The 21,436-nt window shown below is 47.2% G+C and overlaps 1 protein-coding gene across 1 annotated transcript in view; it reads right to left on the bottom strand.

The window, feature by feature from the left end:
- LOC123020800 (obscurin-like) overlaps positions 1–21,436 on the bottom strand; it is a 192,030-nt gene that overhangs the window by 27,925 nt on the left and 142,669 nt on the right. The window contains exons 86-89 of the mRNA XM_044424979.1: positions 15,291–15,333; positions 10,201–11,569; positions 1,256–1,455; positions 361–500 (exon numbers count right to left, since the gene is read on the bottom strand). Of these exons, the coding sequence (XP_044280914.1) occupies positions 361–500; positions 1,256–1,455; positions 10,201–11,569; positions 15,291–15,333 (1,752 nt within the window). The remainder of the gene's footprint in view (positions 1–360; positions 501–1,255; positions 1,456–10,200; positions 11,570–15,290; positions 15,334–21,436) is intronic.

Below are 21,436 nucleotides of genomic sequence, written 5' to 3'. Positions count from 1 at the left end.
GAGGTCAGTGCTGGTGCCCCAGAATTCCGCAATTCCCATCACCCCCCCACCCCACTTTGCCATTTGAGAACCACATGCTTTATATTTTGAATGTCACAAGGCACCTATCCTCCGCAGCTGGCACGCCAGGCCACAGAACGTGCACGGTGGCCAAACCTGTGGCCAGAGAACATCCACAGTGGTTTACATTTTGAGTTGCGACTTTTTTGATATTTGAAGTGAACCGATCACGGAGAAGGGGCTGAGCCGCCCTGCCGATGTCCCTCTGGGGAGCTCATCCAACGGCTCACCACAGTTTTGTGCTCCACAGAAGTTGCTTCTGCTGGACTTCCGGGAGGAATTTGCGACAGGTTGACTTACTTGTGGCGCTCGTTGCCGCTGTGCTGAAGACGCGGGTCGTCTCTGTGGTCACAATGCAAACCTGCCTCTGGATGTCCAAGATGGCCTCCGCCCCCTCCTCGCTCCCTGGCCACGCTGCCCCATCTGAGATTTGCGGGGACCTGGAACATTTGAAATCAAGAGAGAAGGTCACGAGGTGCTCCGAACGGATGAGACGCAACAGAAAGCTGAGGGATCCACGGGCTGCTGGTCAAGTCACTTACCAAGGTGAGTGGCAGAGCTCAAGCCACCCTCCATATAAACTGATTTCTCCCCCTCTCCCAATGCCACTGGAAGGGTCATCTAGGTATTACCCCAGTAGAGCAAATTATGGATGGCAAGTCCTCTCATATAGGGACTGATTTAATTTTCTGCGAATGAAAACAGGCAGCCGGCTGGCTCTTCCTCTTTCAAGTCCATCCTTCAGTGGAATGTGATCTTTGATCTACTAAGCTCACGTCCCTTCTTGCTGCGCTGAACATTTGCCAGGGCTTTCAATTCTAAGGTGGTGACCTCAGTGGGGTTCGAATTTCTCACCCCGCAAACCCTTCCTTTGCAGTCATGTTCATCCCTGATTCAGCATCTTGGTACCCTCTGACTGTGTGTTTCTCTCCCTGAACTGGACACATGCAGAACCCTCTTCCTAGCCAAGCTAGCTTTCCACGGTCAGAACATTTCGATGTGGGCACGGATGCGATCCCAGCATCCCCAAACCAGTGCCTTCCGGGTGTGTGGGCTTGCAACTGCCAGCATTTCCACCATGGGCAGCTGATGAACTGTGTGAGCTGCTTTTTGCAACCCGAAGCTGTTCAGGGAGGACCTGCACAGGTCTGGCATGGCTTCCAAGCAAGCGGTTTCCAAACAGTAAGGAAGTTACCTTGCAATGGGAACGGTGCGTTCATGGACCCCTTCCTCCTGGACCTCCTGAGGAACGCTCGGACCAGGCAGCTCATCCCTTTTGTCTGGAATTTTACCAGGAGGCGCCTGCTGTTCAGCTAGCAGTGGAAACAGAAGTGGCTTGGTCATGCGTTCAGGGTGAGACAGAGAGAAACCGGGCAACCGCAGCGGCGACGGGCTCTACTACCCCCACCTTTAAGCTGCGGGCAGGACATTGAGCGATGGGTAAGCGGTGCCAGTGTCAACCAACGTCTCGAGAGCAGCCCTGTCCAATGCCGGTGGCCTAACTGGCATGGAAGACCCGCAGCAGGGAATATGCGGGTGAGACCCTTTGCCAAAAGGGTCCCTGCAGTCAATGGAAGGGCACACTGGAAAGGGGTTGGATGCTCTCTAACGCTGTGAGGATCATGCGCATCCCGCAACTCCATGATCCTAAGAGGGCCAGGATCCATAGAGCTCCAACAGAAGTCCCTCCAGAAGTCCATGGCAGCTCTTAGCTCATCTTGTGGCGGAATCCAGCAGGCCTCATTCGTTCATGATGTGGTGCAGGCATGAAATCCTGCGGCAGCTTTATAGCCATCTGAACAGACCCTACAGGTTGAGACAAGCCGATAGTCCGCACTCAGATAGTGAATGTGGGTTGAACATGGGTTGTTGTTGTTGAAATGTGAGCTATTGTGTGGTCAGAAGCCAGCTGTTAATCATAAATAACTCGTGGACTGTGGGATGTGGTTTGTTCACCAAAGTTTGTTATTTCAGATGGGTTCAGACAACCCACATTTCAACGACTACCAGCAATAACCCACATCTGTATTTTTTGTATTTTAGTATTTAATGGTAATTTATTATGTTCTATTGTATTTCAATGTATTTTATTGTGTTGTAAGCTGCCCCGAGGTTTCGGCAAGGGGCGGCATAGAAATGTTTAATAATAATAATAATAATAATAATAATAATAATAATAATAATATCTGAGTGAGAGTTATCATGTTGTCTGAAGCCAGTAAGTGAGTCAGAGTGGTGGTCTGCCTAGCTCAGGACTGCAAGTAGCTCTCAAGATCTTTGGCAGGAAGGGCTTTTTGCTGGCCCAGATGAAAGAAATCCTCTTAATGGGAGATGCTAGAAGTGCAACCTGTATACTTTGGAATACAAAGCACAGACACGATAGCGTCTCCTTTTGGACGTTTGTTGTGGATCTGCGAGCCGAGCAGAGTCTTACTTCTGCAATGACTAAGATTAGGATTGTATGAATTACTGGAAAGATTATATTCATTTCTGCTCCACTTTTTTAAATAGAAATTGCTGTTGTAAAAATATGCCTCAATATTTTAACAGAAGGGAAAGCCTCCTAGATAACTCAAAGACAGGCACAAGAATGGCCAAGGGAAGGAGGAGACGTGGAACTGAAAGGCCTGCCTGTGAATTATGACATTTTTTTCCTCAACCTTTTTCAGAAGTGGATCTGATGCTGCCCTGGCAGTTTCTCAGTTAGCCATTCATGTGTTGAATGAAAGAAGGAGGTTAGGAGAGTGAACCCCTGGAAGAGGGCCTTCTCTGTGGTGGCACCCCGACTGAGGAATGTGCTCCCCAGAGAGGTTCGCCTGGTGCCAACTTTATATTCTTTTCGGAGCCAGTTAAAACTTTTTTATTTGCCCAACATTTTAAGGTTTCAATAATTTTAATTTGGTTTTGTCCATATTCTCAGTCACATTTTGTTACTGTATTTTTTGATGTTTACTTATTGCTAATTTATATTGTAAGCCATCCTGGGATGTTTGGATTGTGTAGGACGGGATACAAATATTGTAAATAAATAAATGTGTCTCGTCAGGGGACTGTCCTAGTTGAAGAGCTGGAGGACCAGCTCAGGTGTGTCCTCTGCCTCGGGCGGTAACTATACATTTGGACCCAGATTTAGCATCTTCTTGGTGTTCTGCCACCCAGCCTGAGAAATGTACCCCATCCAGAGCTGGCTTGTGACATTTTCCTGCCCTTCAGACATTAGCATGAGATGGGCCAGCATCTCTTGAGCTTGGCTTTGTGCGCCAAACTGGAAAGGCTGAAAATCTGCCCCACACCTTTCTAGGAACATCTGCCTTCCTTTGCCTAGCGGCAGAGCTGGGCCTAAACCCATCCTCCTGTGATGAGGGCCCCTGACAGGGGAGGAGGTCTCGGAGCACGAGATGCAATCCAGCATCCTCGGTAATGGTGCAGGTGATCGTGAGTCACACCTGTCCTGCCCGGGGCTTGCTGGGCACCCCAAGAGGCTGCTCAATTTGTTCATGAATCGGGTGGCTTGAAAGCAGCCCTTGTAACCAGTCCCTGGCAGGGGACAGGGCGACTGCAGACCTGGCAGCTCAAAAGAAGGGTCTGAACAAGAGGGACCCCAGTTAGAGTGCTGCTTCCTGCTATGGACCATTTCATCATGGAGGAAACTGTCCATCCTCTTCTGGGGTTACCTGCAATTTGTACAGGTATAAATGAGAGAAAAACAAGGCTCACCGTTTGCTGACGGAGTAAGAGGAGAGATTGCTGGGAAAATAACAAAATTATCAAACTGATAACAAAATTACCAAACTGATTTCCAGGTCAGGTCAGGGAGGCAAGATTGTGCCAGTTTAGAAGGGGACACGGGCAAGTCACCCGGGACACAAATAAATCACCCATCGGGGGGGGGGGGGGGTTGCATGAACAAACAACCCCAAGAGGTTTAATCCAGCTCTTGTGTAAAGAAGCAGCCACAAGCTGACATTTTGTAGAATACCATAACCTAACAACCTCCAAGTGATTAAATGTCACAAAGTCCCCTTGATGGACACACACATTTTACTGAAGGATTTAAAGCATGAGAGGGAAGGATGAGGGCAAAGAGAACCAGCAGAAGGTAACAGTAAAAGAAGTCAAAATGGGAGGACAACAATTTTAGCCCCTCGAGTTGCAAGACTCCCTGGAGACGATCACCCTGCTAGGGAAAGTTAAGGCAGAAGGAAAAGGGAGGATCAATCAACAGATGGCTGGACTCCATCCCAGAATTCACAGCCTGGAATTTAGAAGATCTATGCAGGGCTGCCCTGGACAGGGCTTTCTGAAGGTTTTTGTTCATGGAGTTGCCATACATCAGAGACGACCTGACAGCACATAACAGCAACAACTGCGGGGGGTATTTATTTGTCCATCAGAATGATCCAGAGACACGGAACCTGTGGCTTGCTCTCTAAGCAAAGAATAAATTCAATGTCGATATCAACTATGTTTGTTTGAACTGAAAATCATTTATGCTCCATTAAATGAAAAACAAACTGAGTGGAAAATATTTTATCGGCGCTGCTGTCACCGTGCTGATAAAAGCAACTTACAGCACCATCTTATCCGGCTGCTGGCAGCCTTCCAAATTCAGAAAGCCTTGAACATTATCCAGCTGAGCACAGAGGAGGAGACTGGCTCTGCGCTTCGCAAGAACACTTAGGGGGCTGGTTTTCGCTTCTAAATATTTCCCCCCGCTCACGACGAGGAGGGGACGAGGCACCACTGGGATGTGGCAGGAGCTGGCAGGCCTTCCCCTTCTTTTTCTCACCCCCTGGGATGCCCTGGATACCGAACTCAAAGACGGTTTTCCTTCTTTGGAACCTCTGACAGACCCCCTGAGGGCAGAGTCCGGGGGGCTTTTCTGAACTCGCAGCCTTTCCTAGAGAGAGCCAAACAACATCTGCCAGCCATGAGATGTCGTCACGATCGGGGCCAGAGTGACGCTGCAGTGCCTGCAGAAGCAGAAACCGCTCGTAGGGAGCAGCTGTGGGGCAGTGATGCCGTGTGGCTGGAGGGCCCGGAAGACGGGCTCAGAGGCGGCACGGCACTTCCGCTCTCGGCCACGGCAGCACGAGCTGTGCTGGGGACCCGCTCGTGCCTGGGCTCCCTGCATCGCCTCGCCCGAACCCCAGAGCGTGCCGGCCTCGCTCCAGCCTCTCCCTGCGCCTGTCCTTGTCTCGTGCCGACTGTCTCTCTGCAACTTGACCTTTGCACCGTGCTCTCGGACTGCGTGGCTTGCATCTGCCACTTCTCCGGCTTTGACCCCGGACTGTGACACGGATGTGCCTCTGGCCCTCCAGACCTGCTGCAGGGCCCCACCCTGCCCCGCACGCTGGTCCTGGCAGTCCAACCACAGGTGCCTGCCTGGACCCTACAGACGGTGCCCCTGATGGGCAATCCTAAGCGAGCTGAGGCATAAACAAGGCCTGCCATGCCGAGCCTACAACTAGCACTTCTTGAAAGCCGAACATTATATGGGCACCCCATAATCAGACCTCCTAGAACAGATGTAGGGGCGACAATATTTTGGGGAGAGCGTGTTTTAACCTTCCCTCCATGCTATTGATCCCAAATTAAATTACCCGCCAAAAAGCTGCTGTCTGACCTGCTAGGTGGGGGCAGATACAGGAGAGTGCATGGTGGGTTTGAGTTTTCTATTATGGGATGTACACAGTGATGCATGTTGCTATCATTCTATCATTTTTATTATGGGACTCCTTTACCCTTCCTTTCCTCCGTCTAAAGTCACCCGCAAAAGCGCTTAAGCACCCATCCAGCATTTCCCCACTTCCACAGTGACAAGCGCAGAGAGAAAGAGTACAGGAACCAGGAGCTCAGAAAACGGAGGGAGAGCAAGCTTGGAACCAACCTTCAATGCGGATCCGTTGCACCCCTCCCTGCCCAAGCAAGGGACGGCCATTCAGTGCCGACTCTGCCAAACAAGCGTGCTGGCCCCTTTCTCATTTTCCTCTCTAGTTAACTCCTCTCTGTCTGTAAGTCTATCAGGCATTAGGCTCTTCAGATCTTACAAATTCAGAATAAGGTTGGGATGGAGCAGTAATATTTGCCGCTTGGACACCATCCGTTTGAAAGCTTGGGCCTGCTTTGTATTTTCTGACGGATAACCTTCCTTTGCTTTTCTACGTGTTGCGTCTGTGTGCAGACAAAGGCAGGCCGTATTCCCTCTGGCAGACCTGTTCTCCGCTGCAGAGGAAGGCAGGATGTGCTCCAACAGAGCAAAGCTCAGGGAGCCAAGGTTCAATTTGGGTGCCAGGAAGCACTTTCCGACAGTCAGGACCCCCAGGGTGTGGAATGGGCTTCCACGGGAGGTGGTTGAGGCCCCATCGGTGTGGGTGTTCAAGGATAGGCTGGACGTCCACATGGTGGGCATGTCGTGAGTGGAGCCGGCTGGAGCCGGGGGTCAGACTAGATGGCCCAGGAGGCCCCTTCTGACTTGCTCTGTTTCTATTAAACCGCAATAAAAGATGCCAAATCTTCCCAGGGAATCCGGCAGGTGAGCGTCTCTGCTTGAGCTACGTGGCTCCCCAAGATTACCTTCAGCATAGCAAGCGCTGCTGCTGGATGCAGAGTCCAGAAATCCAACCCAGCCCTGGAAAGTCACTGCAAAGAAACCGCATGAAAGCACGACGCAAAACAGAGCCAGCGTTGTGACACCTGAACTTTTATTGATATGCAGCTGAGCATCTGACAGTGTGTTCTGACTAAGATCGCATCCAAGGTTTGGGTCAAGTGAGACAATCGGGTGTCCCGTTTTTCTACCCCTTCCCTTCTACTGGAAACACACTGTCGATTTGGTTCTTCCGTATGGAGATTTTTTAAAAAAATACAATTCACCTCTTCCTTTAGAGGTTATCAATCCCCACACACCTCCTTAATTCTCTACAAACTGTAAATCAAGTACAAGCAAATGCACTTTTAATCTTGAGGAAAATACTTCAAAATTAAATGTATCGGAGGCTCTAACGTCTTTGGAAAATTTCTCTAGATTTTTAAAAATTACTGTATAGCACACATCATTCCGCCGAATTGCTTTTCTGTTGTAGTTTTTTAAAAAGTAAACAGATGGGGAGTTATGGCTGATCAAGAGAAATGCAGTTATTTATTGTAACAAATCACTGTTTGTTTAGCAAAGAACGACTCAGCAAAATAAAACCAAGAGTCTGTCATCTCTGCACATTCTTACAGACATAACACCTGCCAAATAATTCTGCATATAAAATCATGAAAGGCCAGTATCTGCTGTTTCTTAATCACAGTACTTGAGATTTCCACAAATATATCTGAATTTTAAAAAAATATCTGGGCTGAACAATCCAATGAGCATCAGCAGAGAGATGTTAGGCATGTTGATCTTTTGAGATGTCTGCAACTTCCAAAATAAAATGCAGGATGCAGGATGGGAAACGTGGACCCCTACAGATATTGTTGGACTACATTTTCCAGCAGCCAGGGGCCACATGCCTGGGACTGATGGGAGCTGGAGTCCATCCAACACCATCTGGAAGGTATCCCACCCCTGCCACTGTGCCATAGACAATAATGTACAGTCATGTAACTTAATGACATGCCAGTGAGATGCTAGTTAAAACGGAAGTTGCGCACAAACATTTTCCCCAAAACACTACCCAGTTGCAAGGTTCAAGTATAATTCTAGAGATGGAAATTCATGCACATTATTTTTAAGGTGAAGGAACCCCCAGGAGCAACATTTTGAATGGTTTCTGCAGTAGAAACCTCAAGAAGCCATGATACACATTGTATTCCTTCCTCAATAAAAAAGAAAACCATGTGCAATCTTTAAAATGCTCAGCAAGTCTGAATCCATCAGGAAGATTCTTGCTAGTTTAACCTCTTCCAACAATAGGCTTGTCTCTCCTGTGATGTTTTAGTGCCTCCATAAATGCTGGCGAAGAACAGTTGTTCCAGGACCCGGCACCTCTGGAAGGCAGCACTTTTGGAAAGGTTGTTCCAGTGCAACCATTTAAGGATAAGTTGGGTTCCTGGGCTTCGTTTATTCTAATTCTGCAGATGAGAGATCTTAATGCATTGTAACTCCACATCTGTTTACGTACTGTGTGAAGAGAAATCAATGGAACAGTATTTCCCCCCTTTTAAACAGGGGTGCATTTCCCTCCCCCTCCACTTGCCCACTGGGAGTGGCATGGCCTCCATAACATGTCAAGAATAAAGGTGCTTGCTCCTGAGTAGCCCTTGCAACAAATTTGCTCTGGTTTCCTTGGCATGTCCTTGTTGGAATACAGCCAAGGTTTGTCATTTCAAGGCTGACATATCTGAGGCCAAGTCCGTATCATAACGAGAGCAACGACAGAGCCAGAACAAATTACACATGGAATTTAGTCAGGAGGAGTTGTTGCAATCACAACAGCACTCTTTCGAGAGGCTTTTCTTGTGAGAATTAGTGCTGAATAATGCTGTGATTGTCAGAAGTTAACTGAGGCAGTTCATGAGAATAGAAGGGATTATCTGAACCACATCAAGATCTTATAGAATCCATAAGTTATGGACCACCATACGCAGTCTCTTTGCACAAACAGTAGCTGGTGAAGATTTAGTGAGACTGATAGCAGCAGTTGTAAAACTGCAAATACTTTGACCTGGTAAAATTTTAGGCACCCAATTATGAGTCTGATTAAATGCATCTGAATGCATCCATAGTCACGTTGATAAGTAAGGAATTTCTGTAGATGCAGTTAAACTCCTCATTCTGAGTTTATTCTTTATTCACTCAGGAGTAATTTAATTTATGATATTTGACACATTTCAGTTCCATATAACACTACCTGTGATAATAAGTTGCCCGTCCTTTTAGTGAATGGCAAATTGCCCCATCACCATGAAAGCTGTGTTTATGAGCTCTTTTATTATTTAACCGCTAATGGAGTTTGTGGTGCTTGGGTTCTTTGGCATTTGCCTTAGGAACTGGTCAAAAGAGAAGTATATATTGATTGATTATAATTGTCATTCTAGTAAAGGAAGAATATGCAGGAGTACTGGAGAAAGAACAATGTAACCATCGAAGTGCAATCCACATTTAGTTAGCATCCACAGAAGTTAGCACCACTTCCGTCAAGGGCAGTAACAGCAGACTTGTGGATTACACAGTGCATTGTTTACAATCCAGCCTCCTCCCAAGTCGGTGTGAAAATAGCACTGGATGTAATAAAAGCTGGGGTAGCTTTCCAGTCAGCATTTACCTACAAGGCAAAGGCACAAATGACTTAGGATGTAATTAGTACATCCTGAAATGTATGCAACTGATCTGTCTTCGGCACACAGACAGATGAGCTTGTGCTTAAAGCTCACTGGGAGCCTTGTATGGCCATTCGGTCGTTTATTGAAAGTTTCAGCTCAGCTACTTTATGCAGCATTTTATGGCATATACAAGAGCAATTTGAAACATGTTCAAATGAAAATATTCCTCCTCCTTTTAGCTGCTAGCTGGCACTGCCAAATGGTGATGGCATAATCTTCTTTCCATAAGATATTTACCAGCCCAATGTACAACTGAAAATAAAAATGTCATTTCTTTAGATTTCATCACTAACACTGCCCTTGGCCCACACAATCTGAGCTTCGTTGCTTGCAGCGGAATGGTGTGCTTTTTAAAAATCACAAATCAAAGGTTACATTATACATACTGAACTGACAGAAATGTTCCCTTTAAGACTGGAAAAGCTCTATGTGTAACTTGAACGTACAGTATGTTTGTTGAGATAGTTTTCTTTCATGCTCGTCTTTGAGTCCCATCACATTCCCCCCTCCCCCAGGTTCCTTGGTGTTGTATAGGATGGCGATCGTTTGGGCTAAAGAAGGAAGCAAAGAGGGAACAAATGCTGAAAAGTCTTGAGCACCAACGAAAAAAGCTCTATTATTAGCCTATGCACTTCAGCAATTTCCTTCTTCGGGGCTGAAAAATCATCCATTGTTACATCACTGAAAAAACATCTGTTTGTGATTCCATTCCTTCCCTAGTTGTTTCCTTCTTTTACCTTCATGCCTCCTCTTCTTTGACTGTTATGTCGTAAAGTGTGTCGCAACTAGAAAAGCAGAGCTGATGTCTGCTCAGCTCTGGGAAGCATCTTCCTTCTTGATGCACAAGGTCACAGGTTCCCCGACAGTGCCGTAGCTGTGGGTTCTTCTGGAAACTTCTGTCTTAAAATTGGATTGTCCATTGTCCGTGGAGAGCTGAACCTCAGTGCAGAAGGACGGCGTCAGCCTGAATGGGGATCCCGCCAACGTGCCGGGGGTTGCCGTTGCGGCTGTGCACGACTCGGCGACGTGGAAGGACACGCTCGACGGGCCCCTCGACTGCACGCCTGTCACCCTGGATGCTGAGACAAAGACGCTTCCTGGGCGGGGGCCTTCAAAGCTGCTAAAGAAGGTTGGGGCCGGCCTGGCAGGCACGGGCCTGCCCACGTTCCATAGGAGGGGCTTTCCAATAGTTGGCTTGTTAATTTCAGTCTGGAGCACGGCTATTTCACAAGGCTTGTCATCTGCAGAGTTAGTAGTGCCACATCTGTACGTTTCCCCTTCTTTGGGGACGTAATCTTCGAGGTCCTCCAGAGTCAGGGCTTTCCCATTACGGGTAAGGATTTTGAGGTCTCGGTGGCAGAGGTCATCCAACCCTCCCTCTTCTGGCTCATCAACTATAATGTTTTCCTCAGGAAATTCTTCATCTTGTGCAGTGCCCGAGCATCCGTCTCCAGCAGTCCATGTTGTGTCAAACACAACAGCGGGATCTTTAACCTCGTGGTCTCTGGGCAAGCAGTCCCCCTGGCTTGCTGCGGTCAACTCAGAAGGCTCATCCGCAACGGCAGATGGAGGCAATTCCACCCGAATCTCAGTTTCTTCAGGGCAGCTCTTGCCTTCCAACCTATCACAAGAATGTTCCCTTTCCTGGCTGGTTGGTGTTCCTTTGAAGTCAGCTCCAGAGAGTTCAACATCCGGGGACCCAGAAGACTGAGTTTGCTCCACTAGCTTATTGTTCGAGTTATTGGTGTTTGGGTCATCTTCACGGGAAGGCCTGGGTCTTGCGCCAGGGGGAGTATAACTGGATGCGAATTCATCTTTCTCTGATCTCGCAGGAGAAGCCCCTCTTTTCCTTGCTGCTTGGGCAGGTGCCTTCACATTGAATTCAATTATTTCCTCCACTTCAACCCATTTGTGTGCCTGCTCCTCCAGAGGGCTTTCGACAGCAATCCCTCTAACAGCTCCTCCCAGCTTTTCGACGGGCTCCGTCACGAAATGGGTGGGAATGGCCGCTTTCTGCATGGCCTCCAGGTCCTGCCTGTGCACGGACGGCCTGATCTTGCTCCCGTAAACCAGTTCAGGTGTTGACAGCTCTGATCTCGGAGAGCGAGAAGGAGAATAGCCTGAAGACGGGCGTGCGGGAGACGCTCGCCGCTTCACCCTCGGCGCCTTCACCACCGTTGTGATTGTCTCCTCTCTGATGGTGGAAATTTTAGAAGCCGCATTTTCGTATGAAGAAAAGGACTCCTTGCCCTTCCGCCCTTCCCGGCCTTTGGGGATGCACACGATGTGACATGCCAGGAGCAAAGCAGTGGGGCAGCGACAGCGGGTTAGTTTCGGGGGCATTTCAGTCATGTGAGAATGCTCGTGGTTGGAGCGGCATGCGTCAGCGTGGCTTGGCATATCCATCTCACAGTCAGAAAGGAACTAACCAGAACCCTTCAGCGTTTCTGTGGACTATCAGGCTTTCCTGAGCAGGCAGGTTTGGACTACTCTAAGGAACAATAGGAACCCAGGTTCCATTTGGATGCCAGGAAGAACTTCCTGACAGTTAGGACCCCGAGGGTGTGGAAGGAGCTTCCCCGGGAGGTGGTTGAGGCCCCATCGGTGTGGGTGTTCAAGGATAGGCTGGACATGCACATGGCGGGCATGTCATGAGTGGAGCCGGCTGGTGCCGGGGGTCAGACTAGATGGCCCCGGAGACCCCTTCTGACTCGCTCTGTTTCTATGTTTCTACTCCAAAGACTGATTTTAGCTGACTATCCTATAGAGCAGCAATGACTTCCAAATTCTGAGAGCCTGACAATACTAGATATTTTACACTGCTTGTTTTGGGAGCCTTGTATTATGAGAGCTGCCCTGAGAATCTCTTGCTATAGGACGGCATATGCAAGAAAGCACTTTTTTCGGCTCTCATGCCAACCACGTGGCATTTATTTCTTACATGGACAGGCCATCTGAGGACATCTGGCTCCGACTCAGAAAACTGCGGGTGGCCCATTAGGATAACCCTTCTTTTATGCACTAGAGCATTTAATAAATTACTGGCAGTGATGTGCTTCAGTTAAAACTATGTTTGCTGATACAGCATTGCAATGGAAAGCAAAATGTGGCTTGAGTTCTATTGATCTGTCCTTAATTGTGCTACATACTGTGAGCAGTAATTACTTACCACATTTAGCAACATTGCAAGTCATGTGCAAGCAGGGTAGCACGAAGGGCTCCCTGAAACTCTGTAAGCAGCAAGAACGAAAAGCCAGCGAAGGAGTGAGGGAGGGGCTTAAATAATGCCTGCTAGAAACTGATTGTTTTAAGATACTGGTATTTCCTCTGGAATATCTTTGTGCTTGATGGTGAAGAAGATCACGCTCTAGAAACGTTCCTTCCACCACCAGCTTCAAAACCATCTCACCTTCATCTCATTTCATGGGAGCCTATTCCCACGTTGAGTTTGCCTGCCCGTTTCCAAAGTTACAAGGTTTCTTAGTTAAAGAGTAGATAAAAAAATAGAGTTAAACATTCAGGAAATCTCCATGTCATTTCGAATTCTGAAGGTTGGTGCCAGAATTGGCTTTTAGGATTGGTTCCATCATTTAAAATCTGACATTTTTGTCTAAAGGCAAATCCTACAAGATCTGATGGCCCGACTGCAACCAATGTGCACATTTTTTTTTTTACCATCGAATGGCATTGTGGTACTTCCCAGAAGCCAGTGGCTTTTCTTCCTCTTTTATTCCCAATCAAGAGAAACATTTGGTCATTAACTCTGATCTACTGGCAACATTTACCATTGGTACATGAAAGGAGGCTGGTTGCCCTTTGCTTACAGCTATGACACCAAAGGCACAAGTGAATTACCTGCATTCATTCCTACAGAATGCTTTTCCTGATCATACATGGTTGGAGGTACGTATGTGGACGGAGGCCCAGTCTACAGATCCCAGTAAGAATGACTGAGAACTAAGCAGGACCCCGGCCCCATCTGCGCAACCACAAGTGGCATTCTTTGGCAAAGAGTCTGGCAGCAGGAGGGAAACCTGTCCTTGAAGAGGCACCCCGAATCCCTTCAGGCTCTGATCTTTTGTTTCCCCCACCCTAATCAGATAATCAGACTCCTGAGCTGTCCTTGGGACTTGTTCTGTCCTTGGGTGTAATAGGCAGTATCTCTCCCTTCTTCTGCACACCAGAGCCCACCTGGTCCTCCCGTGAGCTTGGGCAGCAGAGCTTCCCTGAGCAAACACTCGGCGTTGTAGCCGTTTGCCCCTCTCGTCATTTAGCTCTTGCTCCCTGGGAAAGCCTGTGGCCAGTTCACATTCCAGGGCGTTTGGGTGGTGCTGGCTTTCAGCTCCAGACCAAAAGGAGGCAGGTTGTGGGCGCAGTGCTGCTGTACGTGCAAACTCTGTCTTTGTGTAAAATAGCATCTCAGTGAGGAAATGCCGGCCAGCATGCCCAGGCCTGGCCTTGCTGTGTCAGCAGCGTTCTAGAATCATTCAAAAGAAAGGCCTCGGTGGCCACAGGACTTCTTCCGAAAGAGAAACGCTCCGGTGGCACTGAAGCGTGCTTAGCACATGGCCTCCATGTCTGTGCCTTCCTTTTCGCTGATCGTGGGGTCCGGGGGGACACGCCAGCTCTGCCCGCCCTGCCGTGGTGCCGGTGCAGAGTGCAATGGGCACTTCCGCTCAGCCACTGAGTTCTGCCTCGGCCTTCCGTTTGGAATGAGGACGACGGGGAGGGCTTTGTTTGGCTTCCGTGGCGCTCGAATGCAGCCCGATCAGATGTGCGATGCTGTGACGTCTCGGGGATTTATCCCACTCCTCCCTTAAGAGAGTCTTCAAGGACTGTGTGTACAGGATCTGGCTCACATGGAAAGGAGGGGCCGGAGTCCACAGCTGAGGTGCCAAGCCCAGGAGACTCAGGGATAAGCCAAGCAGTCTCCAAGGATCAGGCAGTTTCAGACACTGTGGGAAGGTTAGTGAGCATCCTCAAGTGGACCTGATGTTATTAATCCGAGGTTCCAGCATCAGGTCACAAGGGGTCGCTCTTTGCAGGTTGGAGAGGAAGCATTGCAACCGACTGCTTACCATTAAGCGGCATTCCCCTTACGGCCAGGATTATAGCCCTGCCCTTTCTTTCCTGCAATGGTCTTTTCTGTATTACAAAGGTCAGCTTTAATGTAATAAAACCTTTTCATTAGAAAGGCTTTCTCCTTGTCTGCTTGGAAAGCGGGGCAGAAGAATATGCTTGACAATGGCTAGAGAATATTCATTTGACTGGTTTCATGTCACCGAGAGGAAACTTTTTAAAAAACATTCGTGCTTAAGCAGTTGACTGCCTGGGGCAAAAGCGTGGAAAAGATCCATGGCAGAAGTGACCCAGGAACCCTTTTTAGTCCACCCAGACTCCTTCATGCGACCCTCCGTTCTGGCTCCAACTCAGCGCGGTAGCCGCTTGAAGCAACGATGCACCAAGAATGCAAACCAAATTACGTTGCCAGAGCCGACTCCTTCACCAAACCCTCTCTTGGTAAATGTTGCCATGGAAAAAATAAGAGGAAGAAAAGATTGCAAGTTAAAAGCCATGTTAGTATGCCTTAGCGCATCTTTTGAAGCCGTGGTGTGCGGAGGTCGGTTCTTGTTATTGCTACTGGGTTGGCCTGCTCTCTTCCATTAGGCTGAATTGAGGGAAGACCCCAAACGGGAGTCGAACTATGTCCAAGCGCCAGCACTGCAGGATGGCTCCAGGTTTGCTCATCGTCACCAACCTATTGCCGCCGCCTCTCCTAACACAACAATGCCACAAGATCGGATGGGATGGGATGGGAAGGCACACACCTGCATGGCCAATCAACGCAGGCTGGTTAATGGGACATGCAGAAGCACAGCACTGCACGAAGGTTAAAAAATAATAACAGCACTTACATGATGATGGTTTTCTTGGGTACTTTAGTCTCCTGCTCAGTGACTACAAAGAAAACAGTATGAACAGCATGGGGTTAACCAAAGGCAAAAGCTGAAACGATCACATTAACTTTGTTAAGCAAATCAAGAGACAACCTTGATCGGAAAGAATTAAGATGAAGAAACTAAACACATAACGCCATCCCATCACTGTTTTCTGTGGTTATTTCAAACATTATTTCTAAGACTCGCTGGTCAATATTGGGAATTTTAGACAATCCGATCCACAAATCATTTAAGGTGGCCGAATTTGGTTCGGAAGGACCGGGCCAGTCTCCTGAGTATTAATGGTCGGACAGGGGCATGCCAATTGATGAGGGCCATGTGCTCAACCCCAGCCACATGGTCTATCAAGTCTTGAAGCAGTGCACAGAAATGGAAGGGCCCATTCCTGTTTCCCAGGCATCCATCCCCACCCACGCAAGTGGATTCCATCTTCCCAGTAATAATGTGCCTCTGGACAAGCCACTGGGGGCAACTGGGCTGGAAGCCGGGCAAAGGGCCAAGCTTTGATCTTAGGAAAGACTTGAGGCTGAGTTGTTCCCCTGGGAAGTAAGGCATAGCCTTACTCACCTTTAGACAGAATGTGTCTAACCATGCATAGGGTTGCACCCTTAATTAATTGCAAGGGAGAGGGCCTTAACTGATTTGTGGATCGCAGCGTAAAGATACTTTGCCAATATGCGTTAGGGGCTGTGAGTCATCGTGGTGACTATTGACCTAGCGAGGGTATGTACCCTCGTAATTCAGGATCGCCTGAAGGAACTCCTACGCAGATGCCCAGCCTGCAGAATTTCAGCAAGCAAAACTGCTGGATTATGTGCCTTCAGAAGATGCCCAGGTAAAAATAATTTGGTTCTCTCCTCCATCACGTCATATATTTTTTTCATAGTTTGGACTAGAGCAGGAGCTTATTTGGAAAGGGAGAAAGGGAAACTGAGCAGCTAAAAACATGAGGGTTATTTGAACAACATATGAAGGGCAAGGCCTTCAGATCATTTACACCTGAATAAGACCATAGCTTGTCTCCAGAGAAGCATAACTCACAGGTAAATAAGATTTTGTAAAAATAGGGTGGGGGGATCCATAAGAAAATAAGAGCAGGTGAGTATTGGGGGCGGGATCAGACCCCCAAAATACTGTCTCTGTTCAGGCAAAGTTATACATAATTTCCTATATGCACATTATAATCTTTCTATTTGCAGGTTAAAATAAAATCAACAGCTCTGAAAGTATTTTTTAAAAACTGTCTCAAAACCAGAACCATTCTGGAGTCATTCTAGGTGAAAGGCAGTAGAAAAATGTTTGAAATGGAATGGTTTTTTAAAAAATTTAAATGAGCACTAGTAACTAATCTAGACCTTATACCTTGGCCATTTATATACAGCAGAAAATGTACAATGTTTTAAAGCAGGAATTAAGCGAAGCAAAACATCGCATTTCAGGATTTAATGAGTTAGTAAGCTCTGTGGGAAATGGCTATATGTTTCTTAATATTATGTTTTACATAACCTGCTGGAGGTTTTTCTCATGTTACTTCAGGCCTACGCCTATGCCCACAAAGGATCTTATTAAAATGGTGGCTTCTATTAGTCTGTGAACTTCGAAGTGCTGGGAAGTCACAGATCTACTGAAGAGCCGTGTTATACGGTGCTTTCAGCCCTTTATGAACATCGGAGTGTCTGCTAGGAATTGCTGTTTGCTTTGAAAACCATAGCATGAGAAGCAGCTTCACAAGCACCTTTAAGCAAACTTTCGCAGGTTAGAGAGCAGCTCCAGGAATTACCTGAAATATGCATACTTGGGTTAGGGTTCAAGGTTGTGAAGCCAGCAATGTACCGCAAGATGGCAAATGGTTGGTGAGCGTAAATGTGTTCCTTGATTGTCCATCGGACAATTTTGGTTAGCAACTGTCATCAAGTATACCTTAATCTGGAGGTGCAATCAGGTCTACTTTAGTTGGATTGGTAGAATTAAGAGAGAAAGAGAATTAAAACAGAATTAAGAGAGACTTGGCATACGGCCGTAGACACCGTAGGAGCGCAATTCTATTAACTGAATGAATGATATGAAATCCGTGTAAAGAAACCCTCCTTTTCTTTTACAAATTTCAGAACCACCTTCGAAAACTTTGCTTGTGGTATTTTAGCGACATTTAGCTTTGCAAAGCAGAGTATTCTGGCAGGTTAAAAGCTGTTACGTGTGAAGGTGTGGCACTGTATCTACGCTGCAGGTCTCCTTGTTAACATGTTAAGCCACCGAAGCCGTACAATGTGCAGTGATTCAAGAGAAGCGCATGAAGACAAATAAAACTCTCAGCACTCTGTGTTTCGCAGAAGGTCATTTCCAAAGAGACTTTATTATATACCTTGTCGATCTCCTAAAGAAGCAAAATGTTATTTTCATTATACATTCATCCAATGTGTTATGCCAAGACAATCAGAGGATTTATTGATTTCTCGTGTGGCAAGCTGACAAAGAAACGTTTAATCTGGTTCGGTTTTCGGCTCTCATTTGATGGAGAGAACACGTTTTCTTAAAGGTATTTATGGGATGAATAACTATATTTTAGAGTCAGTATTATAATTTAACAATTGTAGCTGAAATGGAACCCAATTATGCTTTTAGGAAACAATCTTTAAATCCATTTTCTCTGAGATGAATGACAGTACGCACAAGAGAGCAACAGGAAGCCAAACACCACTAAAATGATCACACTCCAAAATCACATTTAAACATCTTAACCAATGGAAACGCTATTAGTTCATTATGCCTCTCTTTCTCTGTGTGTGTGTGTGTGTGTGTGTGTGTGTGTGCACGCACGCACGCACGCACACACAGAGTTATTAAAGGCAGCACATCAATAACAGGAGTTGCAACCAAAAATGCAAACTCTGCACATCGAGAATTATTCAGTGCACTTAGAATCTGGGGTTCTTCAATGCGCTAAACCCAAATACACCCTAAATTGACCGCACGGAAATAAATTAACCACACGCCTAGTCTCACCAACACACACTATCCAAGCTCCATTTGCTAGTAAGCTTAATAAGAGCCCATGTAGAGCTATTAAGCTGAGTCTTAGCAGAAGTCCAACGAGACAAGAATAAAGCTCCTCACAGCAAGAACATGACAGGCCGTCATTCCTGACCACTCAAAACCTGTCACTCCAACCTGTTCTCAGCTTGTTCCAACTGGACCTTCAGCCGTGCAGGGCAGACCTGCAGGTTCTGAGTCGAAGACAACCGTGCGCTATGCAGACCACATGCAACGGATGGAGCATCATGGGAGACCAGGCTTCCTGAGCACAGGAAGGGACTTGCATGCTGCCGTTTCTGCAAGGAGCCAGAGGTATCCCAGGTGCCACATCCCCTGCAGAACTACCCTCAATCCCCAAAGCTCCCTGAGCATGCCTACCCCCAGTGGTGCAATCCAGGGCCGGACTCAAATGACGTTGGACAGATCCTTAAATAAATGTGCTTAACCTGGGCGTTTATATTTTGAGTGGAAGGACGCAGACATAGGCCCCTGGCACAAAGCGTTCACCCAGCCCAGAGCAGGGCACCACACTCGTTTTCTGCTGCAAATCGCTCCCGCCTGACTGTCTTATGCCCCCTGAAACTGATGCACACTCCAAAAGCACATGTGTAGGCAAAGCAAAGTTCACACAGGGCGCCATTTCCAGCAGAAGCCTCTTCAGGATGCGGATCTGCACTGGGAATGCCGCTCCAGGTGTTTCCAGAAGAGAAAGAGCCGAGTTAAGCAAACTTGTTTAAATAAGCACATGCCCGGTCGGTATGGACATTTTCCTTTGGCCTGCGGAATGCCTGAGTGTGTCCATTCGAGGCCCCAAACATGGTTGCGTTTATCCACAAAAGATATTTACAAATTGCCGAATGTGAGCTCGCTTGCTATTGGTGCAACTTTCCCAAGTTGTGCAGATTTCCGCCATAGATTAAATAAGTCTGATTTAGCCTAGGGAGGAGAACAGTGCCATTTCGTTTCAGATTATGTTGTAGCTCCATTTGCATTCTTTTCTGCTGTACTCAGAGCTGATAGAGACCCAAAATAGGAAAGCCATCTGGCACAAGACGTACACTGGGGTGATGTTTGGAGAGGCCTGGTGATGCAGAAGATCACCTGCTCATCCATCCCGACAAACATCCCACTTAGTACGACCCTGAGCTATGACAGACAGTGTGGTGTAGTGGTTAAGAGCATGGGACTGGGACTCAGCTGATCTGGGTTCGAGTCCCCACTCGGCCATGGAGCCAGCTGGGTGACTTTGGGCCAGTCACAGACTCTCAGCCCAACCTGCCTCACAGGGTTGTTGTTGTGGGGATAAGATGGAGGAGGAGATGTAAGCTGCCTTGAGCCCTTTGTAGGAAAAAGGCAGGGTATAAATCAAATAAATAAATGCTTCATCATATCTGCCATTCACAAGTGCTGGTGTTGCCCACTTCCATTCTCTTCTTAGCCAAAGTCTAAGCACAGAATAATGATCGTGCATCCCATCAGGCTTCACACCCTGGACTTCCTCGCTTACGCACTGGAGACCCTGGCAGATCCATGTCCAGAAATGGTAGCAAAAGCGCGAGGGATATCAGAGAACGCAAGGGCATGTTTGGGTTTTTTTTATTCCACTCTGAAGGGCACTCCAGAAAATTCAAGTAAAGCGCAGTCGAAATGGGAAAGAACTTGGAGTGAATGAAGACGAAAAGGCAGCTCTACCTATGCAATTCCCATGCAAGATCAGCCCCAGGAGAGAAATTCTTAAAGCCCTTTGGAAATTCTGAAGATTTCCCCACCAAGAGACAGAGAAAACTGGGCCGAAGGCCACAAACGCTCTCTCTCATTCTCTCTCTCTCTTTCACACACACACGCACACACACGCACAGAGTGACCAATTGACTGTTTCTTTTCTTTCTTTTCCAATTCCTAGACAACATTAACCACAAAGAAGAGAGAGAAATGACAGGCGGAAGGATGAAGCCAGCGCTTTCCCTCTCTTTGTGCGCGTGATTTCTATTCCCGGCCGGTTGGCAGACGGGTTCTTCTCAAATCTCAACGGCAGGGCTTTTTTGGTCATAGGACGCACCGGAACGGCATTCCGGCACCCTTTTTCCCAATGGATTTTACGAAGTGATTTTGAATCGCCTGTTGGGCGTAGCAGATCAGCAGCAAACATCATTAACATAGGGAGGCTGCTTCTGAGTCTGCTCTCTGCCATCTGATAGTGAGATAGTACTTGGGAAGCTGCTCGGCTTGGGATCGGTGTGTGTGGTCGTGCGCTGAGTGCTTACTGCCAGCGGCGACGTGAGTTCCGGCACCTTTTTTTTTTTTACAAAAAAAGCACTGCTCAATGAGACTGTTGAATTCTCTTTCTCACTGAGTGGGACATGTGGGTTAGACCCTCTCTCCTTTAGAAAGAACAAGATCCACCCACCACCACATCAAACAGGACTGAGCTACGACATGAACAGGTCTTCCAATAATAACCGCACTCTGAAGGAACATACTTGATCCCTTAAGCATCCTCCGGGTTTGTGGGCTGGTCAACAAAGTGCCTCTTCAGACCTTCTCAGAGGTGACCAAGTGACTGGACAGGGATCATGTTGGGGTGAAGGCACAGAATGGGCTGCTCATTACTCACTAACTTAATTATTAAAAATTCTTTTAAAAACCAAAGAGCAGTCCAGATGTTATCCACAATACTGGTTTAAAGTCATCAATGAACTAACTAATACACCACCAGAATTTATTATTATTTCATTTCACAGCAATTTTGTAGCTTATGGTCAGTTGCCTATATCTTGCTCTTCCAGGCTGTAAAATGAAACATTTTCTTATACAGATACAAGGCCGGATTATCCTCTGTTCCACCATCAGTGTTTAAATCTCTGTTCTTCAAAGACTCAACACTACCAATTTTGTTTTGCTCCTTCCTAACAAAAGAACATCTACAGTTTTCAAACTTCATGACATCTACGGCACCAAATACAGTAACTGTGCTAGTTCTGTACTTTAGACTCAACATTTTAGATGCCTAAACACAGCAATTGCTTAAAAGCTTTTCAAGAATATACATCTTTCAGTTTAAAAAAGTT

The sequence above is a fragment of the Varanus komodoensis genome, unplaced genomic scaffold (genome assembly GCF_004798865.1).
Source record: "Varanus komodoensis strain SLA01 unplaced genomic scaffold, ASM479886v1 scaffold15, whole genome shotgun sequence".
NCBI classification, from domain to species: domain Eukaryota; kingdom Metazoa; phylum Chordata; class Lepidosauria; order Squamata; family Varanidae; genus Varanus; species Varanus komodoensis.
Note: the sequence above shows the minus strand (reverse complement) of the source record. Positions and strands in the feature narration are given on the sequence as shown.